General features: G+C 43.4%; 1 protein-coding gene across 5 annotated transcripts in view; it reads left to right on the top strand.

The window, feature by feature from the left end:
• Positions 3,471 to 12,631, top strand: part of LOC109831765 (protein argonaute MEL1-like) — a 26,556-nt gene continuing 17,395 nt past the window's right edge. For 3 of the 5 annotated variants that reach the window (XR_002244548.1, XM_020399172.1, XM_020399173.1), the window contains exons 1-18: positions 3,471 to 3,553; positions 5,264 to 5,454; positions 5,541 to 5,690; positions 5,920 to 6,053; positions 6,144 to 6,253; positions 6,409 to 6,512; positions 6,670 to 6,805; positions 6,924 to 7,040; positions 7,184 to 7,291; positions 7,377 to 7,454; positions 7,805 to 7,930; positions 8,152 to 8,308; positions 8,394 to 8,515; positions 8,594 to 8,731; positions 9,044 to 9,171; positions 9,320 to 9,382; positions 9,468 to 9,531; positions 9,668 to 9,800. Coding sequence is in view for 4 of the 5 variants with exons in the window: in XM_020399172.1 (XP_020254761.1) it covers positions 3,476 to 3,553; positions 5,264 to 5,454; positions 5,541 to 5,690; positions 5,920 to 6,053; positions 6,144 to 6,253; positions 6,409 to 6,512; positions 6,670 to 6,805; positions 6,924 to 7,040; positions 7,184 to 7,291; positions 7,377 to 7,454; positions 7,805 to 7,930; positions 8,152 to 8,308; positions 8,394 to 8,515; positions 8,594 to 8,731; positions 9,044 to 9,171; positions 9,320 to 9,382; positions 9,468 to 9,531; positions 9,668 to 9,800 (2,137 nt within the window). In the remaining variant the exon portion in view is untranslated. The remainder of the gene's footprint in view (positions 3,554 to 5,263; positions 5,455 to 5,540; positions 5,691 to 5,919; positions 6,054 to 6,143; positions 6,254 to 6,408; positions 6,513 to 6,669; positions 6,806 to 6,923; positions 7,041 to 7,183; positions 7,292 to 7,376; positions 7,455 to 7,804; positions 7,931 to 8,151; positions 8,309 to 8,393; positions 8,516 to 8,593; positions 8,732 to 9,043; positions 9,172 to 9,319; positions 9,383 to 9,467; positions 9,532 to 9,667; positions 9,801 to 12,631) is intronic. The other 2 variants (XM_020399174.1, XM_020399175.1) reach the window with 2 other exon arrangements.

The raw sequence follows: 12,631 nt of genomic DNA on the forward strand, positions 1-12,631 counted from the left end.
ATGAGGTCTATCCATACAGACAACGCTCCCTTCTAACAGGAAAGGGCCGAACTCGCCTATCAGAAAGTGAGTTCGCCTCCTTCCCGCTAGAAGACTCGCCCACGGAGACAATAATCGTCCTCTAAGGGCAAATAGGGCAAACTTTGCCCCAAATTGGGGAAATTACCAAGCATGATGAGCAACGCTCATCTCCCTAAATCCGACGCCTAAGACCTACAAGAGATCGTCCAACAACGTACCTGGGCGCGACTCCAGAGCACCGGCAGGCATGCCGGCAGAGAGACGGTCGGAGTAACGTCCGGGGCCTGCTCCCCTCACTTTGCGTCCCTTAGGTTTCGGAGCCATTGTAGGGTGAAGCGGGAATTCTTTCCGTAGAGGTTCCTTTCGAGATTTGAGAGCACGGTAACGCCCAAAAGAGGAAAACGGCTGGTTTTAGAAGGGCGGAATTGTCCACATGGCCTTAACTGCCCTCGAAAGGCGAAAACCCTAACGGACAGGGAACGTGGCCACGATCGAATTCGACGGCCCAGATCTCCCTCGGTATATCGAAGGAACCGAGGTTGGCGGTTACATCCGACGGTTGAGTTCGAAAACCACGGCCACGATGCGTTGTGGGGCGAAACACCCAGAAATCGTGTTGTCAAGTCACGATCGCCACGACCCGATGAGACCGCGGCGCCTTAGCTGGGAAGCACAAAGCCCTATCGGCAGACACGTGGCTCATCCCCCGTCAGATCTGGGCCCGCCTCGAAAAGGAAGGGTTTCGCCTGCGAATACTGGGCATAACCCCACGAGTCGCACGAAACCCAGAGATGAATTCCGCCTGGACGATTCACTCGCCACTAAAGGTAAAATTACAAACAAAGCCAATAGAATGACCTCGCTTAAACGGTTAAAACCCACGCCTCAAACGGCTAAGGGTTAGAACAAAAATCTTAGCATTAAGCCTAAGAGAAACTGTTCAGCAACTCATCATACTGAGGGGAATAGTATGGCTAGCCCGATGCAAACGGTAATCGGTAAATGCACATCAAACCCGTTGATAGCTGAGGGTTTGCTAAAAATCCTAAAAGAAGTCGAAAGCACTTGCTTCGCCAACGATTTCTTCATTCAAAGTATTCCAGACCACACGCAAGCCAGTTTAGGTCTGAAAACTTTGAAGGGGGTCTTGTAGACGGTAAAAAATACCTCCGTGGACTTGCAAGAAATCCGCCTGTAAGGGGAGCTCACACGCTCAATTCTCTAGCACGGACCCAAGACCGTCAAACGGCCGCCCACAGTACGCACAGCACGAAGGACTGGACAGGTGTCGAGTCAACCTGAGCATTCATAAATGCGACTCACCTCAGCTGTCCAAGTCAGGAGCTGGATCCGCCGGCGCTCGGCAAGTTGGCTAGACCCACTCGAGTACTGTACACCTACTTCGCCACCTTTCCTAACCGGAAAGTAGAAGACACCGTACTCAAAGCACGCCGGACGGTCGCGTACAGTACGAATGATCGGACAGAACGCCTCATCGATCCGTGGACTCATAAATGCGGTTCATTAATACCGGTCAAGTCCCCTCGAAATGCTGGACGACCATTGCCTCATATACAAGGATGAGCCTTCCCATTTTTAGGTGATACGACATAAAGCACAATCCCTCGAATGACCATTCATGGTATCGAGGAGCAGCTAGACGTCTCCGAAGAAGATATGGTCGCATCCCGTAATTCCAGGAACAACCACGCTGTCTCTCCGTTACTTAAGGACTTCTTCCAGCCACGAAGAAGGGGTTCGGAAGTTCAGAAGTTCAAGAAACTGAAACAATTCAGAACTTCTTCGAGCCACAAAGGTTCAAGCTCAGTTCAACTCTTCTTCCAAGTCAAGAAGAGGGGACTCAACTGTTCTAGCTATTGAGCAATCCGTTCATAGTTAGATCAGCTGGTTGAGCCATAAGCTCTCTGCATAATCTTTGCAGTGCAGCGCCCCTGCCTAGTTCCGAGCTCCGACCGCCGGCGAACTAAGCAGACTCGAACTCCATTGCTCTGAGCTTCTACTGCGTACTGAAGCTCTCCAGCAACCTCGATCAAACGGTCCAAGGGAAGCAGACTCGACACGAGCATCGAGCGAAGCATCCTATAGCCACCTAAAGTCCCCAAAAAACAAAGAGGGCCTTCCCTCTGCTTCTGTTGTAATTCAGATTGATTTAGTTTGTAATAAGCTTTCTTATAAATACAAACAAAATCCCCCATTTCGGGAAAATCAGGATTTTTACCCTACAAAGGGGCTGATCATTGAAGGAGTGCTCATTGAGCCCTGTTGTCGCCGGAGGAGGAGGAGGAGGAGGAGAGGGAGAGGGAGGGGATGCATATTTTTGGGAGGAGGAGAGGGTATAGATTTAATAATTTTGGGAGTTAAAGGGGTAGGATAAATTTTCCTGCCGGAATTTTAAGAAATATGATCTTATTGACAAAAAAAGATGAGAATTAATGGCTTGTTGTAGCAGGAGTTTTTTAAAATACCAAACTTGCAAACGCATTCGTGTAAATATACCAATTTGATATTTTAGCTCTTCTAATAATGATGATACACGTCACATGTGATAACCAACTGACCCATCTCCAATCCCGTTTCTGCATTTGACGGTTTGACGGGACACGAGCCTTTCCGCATCAGCTTTGGAATTGCACAGAAACGGTAAAAAGCAGTAAGCTCACCGCCCAAACCCCTCCCTCTCCCTCCATATTCCCGTTCGGAGTTTCCTTATCCTCCAAGCTAAGAACGATGGTACGATCGTACTTACGCGGAAAAGTCGAGGGCATTGTTGTCATTCTCCTTCACGCGCCAAATTTCCCCCAGTGCACGAACAAGAGTGGGGTCGTCGCGAAGGCATCCGGCCGTTACGACTCTCGCTCACTCAGCGAGTGGGAACCCGAGTGCGATTTCTCATTTCTGACCGGTAGGCCCCGCGGGTCACAGTTCTCGGTCACTGTAGGATTCCCGTGGCCGATCCGTCTCATGGCGTCCTCTCTATTTAAGGTCTTGACCACTCGGCTTCTAGCTGCCAACTTATTTGCCCCCCATTCTCTTTCGCTCTCTTTTGTATATAAAAGAAAAAGGGGGGGGTGGGGGGGGGGGGGGGGGGATCCTCTCTCTGCCTCCCCATTCTATCGCACAAAAATCTTTTGAAACTCTAATGGCTTCCCGAGGAAAGAGCGCGCTGATGAGGCCGCCCGCGGACGAGGAGGAGGTTGGCGGCCGTGGAGCGTGACCTTCAACCGCGGCGGCGGGCGGCGGGGGTCCGAGGCGGCGCGGCGGATGCGTGGGAAGGTTCCGGAGGCGAGCGCTTTGGTCCGCCTCCGAGCTTTCGATTCTCTCACGGCCTCCAGATCGCACCTGTCGTGGCTCTTGCGACTCCTGCCGGGATGGATCCTTCAACTAGCGACTCTCACAAGACGAGTCGAAGGCGTTGAGGATCCGGATCAGTCGGATGGAGGGGAAGAGGTGCATCGTTCGGGCAAATCACTTCCTCGTCCAGGTCGCGGACCGCGATCTTCATCACTATGATGTGAGCTTTTCTTCTAACCCTTTACTTCCTTCTTCTTCAAGTTGATAGCACAGGGCATCACTTTTCTCTCTGTTTTAGCTCTGATATTTGGGTGCTAGGTTGTACATCCATTTTTGGATGGTTATTTTTTGTTCAGTTCTCGTGTAGATCTTGTAGGGCCTTCTGGGCTTTGTTCTGGATCTGATTTAATGTGTGCTGGTGTCCTTAGTCTCATCGCATTTATCTTCTTTTAACCGCTAGTTCATTTGTGCAGATTTTATTGGGTTTTGTGGTTAAGTTGTAATTCTGGGTTTAAGTTCTAGATCTAGTTTAATCCAGTGCTCCTGTTGTTAATCTTTATCTTTTCTATTCTTATGAGTGTTAAGTCGTTGTGGGTTATGTGGTATTTTGTTTTGGCATCTCCCACTAATTGGTGCATGTATCTTACTTAGGTTAGTTTAAAGATAAATGAACCTTACAGTAGATTCTGTCTGTAGGATTTGTTCTATTTTTATGTAGATTACTTTTGGGTTCTTAGTTTAATATACTTAATGTTGTTAACCTTATCTTCTTTATTCTTCTAAGCGTTGCAAATTTGCTGTGGATTGTTTGATATTTTATTGTGAAATCTCATAGTTACGTTGTTTGCTTAGATTTGTTCTTTATTGTGTTAAATTTTAGGGATTCTTTTTGGTGAAGTTGTAGATCCAGTTATCATGCACCTACTATTTGGTATTTTCCCAGCAATGTCTTTTTTTCATATATATCTTGAAACTTTATGCCTTGTCATTGAATTCATTCAATTTGTATATCTTGAAACTTTATGTCTTGTCATTGAACTCATTCAAATTGCAGCTTTTTGAAAATATGATTACTACTTTTAAAGGGACGACGATTGGATTTTAAACCAGTATAACATGAAAAGCCAATAAGTGGAATTAATGTTTATTATAGTTAAGATCAAATGTTTCTATTCAGTAGTATGTGATACATGTTATCATTCTGTGCCAACTGTATATAATTATGATTTATGGGACTTAAAACCATTTTGGAGTCTAGTTAGTTCTGCAAGCTTAAGTTGTGTAAGAGGATGTGTAAGTAAGGTAAAAAGTCTAAAGAAGATATCGAGTTTTCTAAGATTGCTCTAGGAACTTGAAGTTAATTTATTGTGCTTCTTAACACATTTTCCCCTTCCTCCCTTTGCACCTTTAAAAGAAACCAGTTTCTTTACATATTTAAATGTTTATAACAAGTTTATTTTGATTACTGTGATGGTACAGATGAAAAAATTGACCTAAAATCTTTCTATTGTTAGCAAATAGATTCAGAATTTTGGAGATGCTGGTGTTGTTTATGAGAGCATGCACAACCTTTTCTACGCTTCGTCCACATGGTTAAAAAGAAATAAAAAAGTTGGGCTCTCCTGACACAGCTTAAATGGTTCGCCAATTTATTTTCATAATTGTGATAGTTCTTATGACGGAATGGAGCTATAATATGTCTTGTTTTGCTAATTAGTTTCAGAATTTTTTATGTGTTAAAGGTGTTTGAAAGAATAGAGTATAATATGTATTCCATTTTTAAACTTTAGTCACGTATTTGTTTCTCAGCGTCATTTGCAGTCCTATGCTCTCGGTTCTTTTGTTGGGACACTGCATTATAAACTGCAGATAAGGTGTATTTAATTAGCTCATTTTATTGCTATATATCTTATTTCTTTGGCTGGAGCAGGTTGCCATAACACCAGAAGTGAATTCAAGGGCTGTTTGTAGGAAGATTATTAGTGAGCTTGTAAAAATTTACAAGGACTCCCATCTAGAACGCCTAACACCAGCCTATGATGGCAGGAAATCTCTTTACACTGCTGGAGCTTTGCCCTTTACATCTCAGCAGTTTAAGATTAAATTAGCTGAAAAGGAGCGGTGAGCGAACACCTATGTCGTGTTGCTTAGTGCTGTTAGCACTGCAGTTTTTCTTGTTATGCTTATGCTTGACGTTTGATGCTCAGTGTCGACAAGGAATTTGGTGTTACCATCAAGTATGCCGGACATGCTGATCTGCATCATCTGCAGCAGTTCCTTCATGGGAGGCAGTTTGATGCCCCACAAGAAACAATACAAGTGCTGGACATTGTTCTTAGGGAGTCACCCTCACAAAGGTAATGATGTTGTGACCATAAATCATAGCTCTGGTTGATAGTTTGCTATGCTTATGTTTAACCACCGTTAGTAATGATGTTGTGACCATAAATCATAGCTCTGGTTGATAGTTTGCTATGCTTATGTTTAACCACCGTTTATCTTGTTCTTTTCCTCAGGTATGTCACATCTGGTTGATAGTTTGCTATGCTTATGTTTAACCACCGTTTATCTTGTTCTTTTCCTCAGGTATGTCACAGTAGCGAGATCTTTTTTCTCAAAGAATTTAGGGGCAACAAAAGATATTGGCGGTGGATTGGAATGTTGGAGAGGATACTATCAGTCGCTTCGTCCTACACAGATGGGGCTCTCCTTAAACATAGGTAACACGTGGGACTTTAGCTCAAATTGGTCCTACTTCCCTCCTTTTCTGATTGCAATTAATGTAGTTTGTGACATGCTTTAATCTGCAGATACCTCTGCCACTTATTTTTACCAGTCTATTCCAGTTATAGCCTTTGCTAAGGAGTACCTAAACATCCGAGATACACCGCGTACCTTGACAGAGAAACAGCGTATTGCTGTATGTTTTGTATCTGCTACTCACCTTGATGATTAATACCTTTTATTTTCATTGTCATTGGAATTTAATGCTTCTCTCTTAATATCTCTAGGTTAAAACTTGTTTATGTAGGATATATATATTTTTAATTCATATTTTTTATGTCAAATCCACAGTTGACAAAAGCCCTACGAGGGATTCGCGTTGGAGTCACTCATAGGGATACGAGCAGACGCTACAAGATTAATGGTCTATCAAATGAGCCTTTAGCCCAATTGATGTAACACTTCCTGTCTTCTCTCTAGATATATATTTATCTTAAGTTGTATACTTTCTGTCCTCATGTTTTCTACATAATGTTTATGACTTGTCTACTCAAGTTAGTTGCTCGTTTGCTCTTGTATGTTTTTTGATAGTCTGCTCGTCGATATTGTTAGGTTTCCTGTGGATGACAAGGGAAACAAAAAGCGAGTGGTGCAGTATTTTCAGGAGAAGTATCACTGCAAACTTGGCTATCTTACATGGCCTTGCTTACAGTCTGGCAGTGGCAGTAACCCAACGCACCTGCCAATGGTGGTTTACTTTAACTGTTATCTAGCAATACAATGTTATTTACTCTTACTGATGGCTGTCAATGCTATGTTGTGTTGAGTTCTGATTAAACTTTCTGCTTATCTATTTATTGTTCTAGGTCTGTAAAATTGTGGAAGGTCAGAGATTTTTGAAGAAATTGAAGGAGAAGCAGGTTACTGAAATACTGAGAGCAACTTGTCAACGCCCACGCGAAAGAGAGGAGAGTATAAGGAAGGTCAGATACTTTGATTGTAGTGGGGTGCTGGGATGTTTTTATTCTTTGTTCTTCATCAAAATATTGAAATTTATCTTATTTATGAATAGTTTAGTCAGTTTTGTACACTTTGATGATTGTGAATGGCCTGATTGCTACTGCAGATAGTCATGGAGAACAACTATGAAGATGATGAATATGCACAGGAGTTTGGCATCAAGGTGGCCAAGCAGCTGACCTCTGTTGAAGCGAGAGTCCTTCGTCCACCAATGGTAGTTATTTGATCTGCAATTGCTTTGTTGGATAGCAAGGTAAAAATATTAGATTGTCAGTTTTTCTTTTTTATTGCATGTTCAGCTCCTGTATCATGGTTCTGGAAGTGGAAGACATATGACATGCAATCCAAGAAAGGGCGCGTGGAACATGATCGATAAGGTAAAAGTCTCCTCATTATTTAGAACCAGTGATATTTGTTCTTTTGTTTTGGGGATGGTTAATAAATGTAGAAGACTTCTTTGCTTTTTTAAGTACCAGGTGAAAGTCGTTTTTCGGTTACTAGATGGTTAATATTGTATATTAAAATCCATTCTCCTATCATGAAAATATTAATTTCTAGCATTTAAATTCTTTTGTCATGAAAATATTAATTTCTAGCATTTAAATTCTTTTGTTTTTGTTGTCTTTTCTATGTACAATGCAGTAGTAACTTTATTTCCCCCTGAGCAGTATCTTTGTTCAACGAATTCTTTGTTGAAGAATGACTTTATCATTATTTCTTTTTTCAGAAAATGTTTAATGGTGGAACAATTGATAGTTGGGCATGCGTTAATTTTTCCCACAATCTTTATCGTGATGCTGCAGTAAAACACTTCTACAGTAGTCTGTTTAATACCTGTACTAAACTTGGAATGGTACTGCACGATTCTTTCTTTCTTTATTGACTCGATTACTATTCATGTTTGTGTTTTGCAACTTGGAATGGTACTGCACGATTCTTTCTTTCTTTATTGACTCGATTACTATTCATGTTTGTGTTTTGCTCATTTTGCTATGTATTTCTAGTCTATTGTTTCTTTATTGACTCGATTACTATTCATGTTTGTGTTTTGCTCATTTTGCTATGTATTTCTAGTCTATTGCACCTAACTCAGTAATCAATGACCTCCATGAACATGCTAATAACGTGGAGGCAGCTCTAAGAACTGTGCATGCTCAAGCAACTACTGCTTTGGGAGGAGGAACCCTGCAGTTGCTACTTATCATTCTTCCAGATGAAAGGGGGTCTTATGGTATGTATAACTAATTCTTTTCTACGTTAAGGTTAATTTTTATTGTGGCAACTCTATATTCATTGGCTCTATATGTTTTTCATAGGTACAATCAAGCGTGTTTGTGAAACTGAACTCGGGCTCATATCACAATGTTGCTTATCTAAGCATGTTCAGGCGAGCAAGCCACAATATCTGGAAAATGTGGCTTTGAAAATTAATGTGAAGGTCTGTGTTTCTGTGTTCTTAAGCTTCCAGTTTGATCATGGATGGCCTTTTTAATTTGCCTGCATGATTCTTGAACAGGTCGGAGGTCGTAACACTGTTCTGTCAGATGCTTTTAGTAAGAAAATTCCTATAGTAACCGATGTACCAACCATCATTTTTGGGGCTGATGTCACACATCCCACGGCAGGAGATGGCGCATCTCCATCCATAGCTGCCGTCAGTCTCTTGTCAATCATGTTATATTATACTTACTCTTTGAATTGTGTTTTTCTAAACATATACGTATTCATATTTTGTGTTATCAAGGTGTTTGCGTTTATCTTTTGCATACATACTCTTGATTTCTCAAATGTTAAGATCAATTTCAAGTTTTATAATGATCTTTAGGTAGCGGATTTTTCATAGAACTCTGGTTCCTTCGTAACATCATTGCTATTGTTCTTTTGGATGTTGTGATTTGGTGAGAGTTAGATCACATATTCACACGTCTGTCCTTTTAACTTGCGCATTTTTTTCATGATATGTTAGGTTGTTGCATCAATGGATTGGCCTGAAGTGACGAAGTACAAAGCCCTTATTTCATCCCAACCACATAGGCAGGAGATGATAGAAGATCTTTATACAACCACACAAGGTGGCCCAGGTGGCATGATTAGGTAAAATTTTCTTGTTTTCTTTTCTTTTCCTTTTTTTCTTTTTGTTTTTCTTAGGGTACATCATTAGATTGCTTGATATTGGAATGTTGTTGAAAGTGCATGTTTAGATCTTCAAGCTTTACGTTTTCCTTCCTCTGCTTTCCTGCAGAGACCTGCTTCTTTCTTTCAATAGTGCTACAAGAGAGCTACCCCAAAGAATTATATTTTACAGGTTTGATTCATGTCACAAATGCATTCTTTTAGCATGTCATGTCTACTGCACTGAACCCCTAAAATTATCCTATTTACATGTGCAGGGACGGCGTCAGTGAAACACAGTTTAGCCAAGTTCTTCTGCATGAAGTGGATGCAATAAGAAAGGTAAATGTTTTCATTTAGTTTACTGTTTGTGTATATTTCACCTGAAACTAAGATGCATGGTGAACGGCTGACAATTTCCACTAAGTTTTTCCATTAACAGATTATATTTACATCTGTTTGTGCATGTAATAACCAGGCTTGTCAATCTCTGCATAAAGACAATCAGCCGTGTGTCACCTTTGTGGTTGTGCAGAAGAGGCACCATACCCGCTTGTTCCCTGAGACCCACGGAAGCGAGCAAGCTGACAAGAGTGGGAATATACGTCCAGGTAAGTAACAGGCAATCATGCCCATCTCAGTGGACGCATTTGTAGACATCTGTAATATAATCCCATAACGATGCTGCAGAGAGAGGTAAAGATGCCCGCATCTTATCCTGGTATGTATCTGGAGTTATTGGTTTTAGGTTTGATTATAATAATACTACTGTAGGCTGTCTAAAAATCACAATAGATAGCTGATCCCCATCAAAACACCGATGATGGAAGTTACAATCTGACGACTTCCAGATGGCTACAATTTGAAGACTTTTACGTAGATCGCTAAAGGTTACAATCTGACGACCTTCACGACAACTGATGGAAGCTCTAATCAAACAGCCTTCATAATCAACATCGGGAGTTACAATCTGACGACTCTCACATATCAGAGAGCTAAAGCAAAGATTACAAAATGACGATCTTTGCAATGCTTCAACAGAAAGAGACTACAAATCGACGGTCTCTTCAAATCAAACTGCGGAAGCCCTCCCCGCACACCAGCATCAAGACGCACCGTGTTCATAGCCATGAATGCAGCGCAAACATAGCTCCAAAAGCTGCAAACGCAGCTCAAACGCAGCTGCCATCTGCTGCCAAACGCAGCTTCCAAGCTACCAAACGCAGCTCAACGCAGCTCCAAGCGCTGCCAAACGCAGCTGCCATCTGCTGCTCAACACAGCTCCAAGCGCTGCCAAACGCAGCTGCCATCTGCTGCTCAACGCAGCTGCCATCTGCTGCTCAACACAGCTCCAAGCGCTGCCAAACGCAGCTGCGCTGCGTCCGAGCTTCCAATCGCTGCGTCCGAGCTTCCAGACACTGCGTTTGAATGCAGAATTCACGCCAGAACGCGGATTTTGCGTTTGACTCGTTCAAACACGAGCTGAACAGTTTCAAAACCATTTCTCACGATCTGAGGGGATCACAACTCCACTCAGGAGTGATTTAAGGGGTGGTTACATCCCATTAGCCCCACTTAGGAGCGAATTAAGGGGGCGGTTACACCCCTTAATCCCCTATAAATAACTAAGAAATCAACTTAGTTGAGATCCTTCTTTTTTGGGCAAAAAAGAAGAGATCTCGGGCTGGCTTTTGGATCCTTCTCCTTAACAGAAGAGAAGAGATCTTTGGCTTGTCTAACCAATTACGGTTAAGATCAAACAAACTCATTCAGAGTTCTAAAACTTGCCACGCAAGTTCTCCACAACATCAAATCGTGAGGAGAAGACCACATTCCAGTGAAACAAGACATCGGATCGTCAACGAGAAGCAAACTCGACGCGAGCATTCGAGGGAGGCATCTCATCGCCACCGTGAAGAACCCAGAATTAAACAAAGGGGAGAATCCAGATCATTCTCCTCTCTTTTGTAATCAGGAAATCCAATTGTAACTGAGATTAAAGGAATACAAATCAAATTTTCCTTCATTGTCTTTTTACTATAAATTTTCCCACAAACAAAAGATGGCGACTCCGCTGGGGAAAAGCTTCTCTGACGAAGAAGTGGTGGCGCAATCCGACGTTCATCTCACTGGAACAACCGTCGAAACTCTCGTGGTAGAGTTTGATCAAGCCAAGTTTGAGGAGGCTATCTCCTCGCAAGATCCATAAAGTCTTCAAAGAGACTAAAGCTCCAACTGCTCCAATTACAGCCGAACCGCCTAAGGAAGATTGCTCGGACAGCCCCTCCCCCGATGGAGTGGGCTCAGCTTCGGCCAAACTCGTCCACCGAGTTGAAGGTGTTGCTGCCAAGGCCTTGAAGCAGGCTAAGAAGAACGTCGTTCGACGGAGGAGGAGATCCTTACGACAAGCACATCTCCGAGAATGCCGATCCTCAAGTCAACATGAGCTTCGTGTTTGTGAGCCTAAACGCGACCCTATGCCCTGCGTTTCTGTTTCAGAATGCAAGTCTCGCGTCTATGAGCCCAAACATAGGCTCTGTGTGAAGAAGACTGAACGCAACCCTCAGGGGCGCATTCCACAAAATGAACGCAACCCTCAGGGGTGCGTTCCACAAAATAAACGCAACTCTCAAATATGCGTTTCATCAGCAAAACCTGAAGCTCAGGCATGCGTTCAGTTGACGAAATCCAATACAGAGCCTGGTATATATCGTGGAGCTTCGGGGCGCTGCCCCGAACCCCGCCGGGGGGTATTCCATCCCCCCCGGACCCCCTGGCCAGGGGCGCGCCGCCCCCTGGACCCCCGGCTCGCTGACCGGGCAGCGAGACCCCCGAATACTCTGCGTAGCGCGACTAGATTGAGGGGCGGATGTCAAAAGTCCATGGATTCAAGGCATCTCAACCAGATCCATGTTCCCCAAGAGCCAGTCCTGTCCAATCATGGAATGATTGAGGGGCGGATGTCAAAAGTCCATGGATTCAAGGCATCTCAACCAGATCCATGTTCCCCAAGAGCCAGTCCTGTCCAATCATGGACTGGGGGTTCCAATTCAAACCTCACGATCAGTGAGCAATTCTCCTCGAATCTTCACAATAGATTTGAGTGAGTTCATATCGAGAGAAAGACCGATGCAACAAATCATTCGTTCATTCCAATGTGAACGGCTGATTCCTACGGTCCTCTCGGGATGTCAATGCTGCTCATATGCGGCCAAACTGTTGGTGTTCGACCAATTTACGAACGTTGCTTTGCCCAACCAACGACGACGTTCTCACAGGAAGAAGTCACCAGAGACCGAATATCCCGAGGTCACTATCAATGTGATCAACAGAGGGAAAGCCTCAGGTCCTAGTTCCGACGACTCTGAGACAAGTCGTTCGCCGACCGTCAGAGAAATCGCTAACGAGTTTGAAGGAGTTTACCGACGCACTCGGACGCGAA

Source organism: Asparagus officinalis, chromosome 2 (assembly GCF_001876935.1).
Source record: "Asparagus officinalis chromosome 2, Aspof.V1, whole genome shotgun sequence".
Classification (NCBI taxonomy): Eukaryota; Viridiplantae; Streptophyta; class Magnoliopsida; order Asparagales; family Asparagaceae; genus Asparagus; species Asparagus officinalis.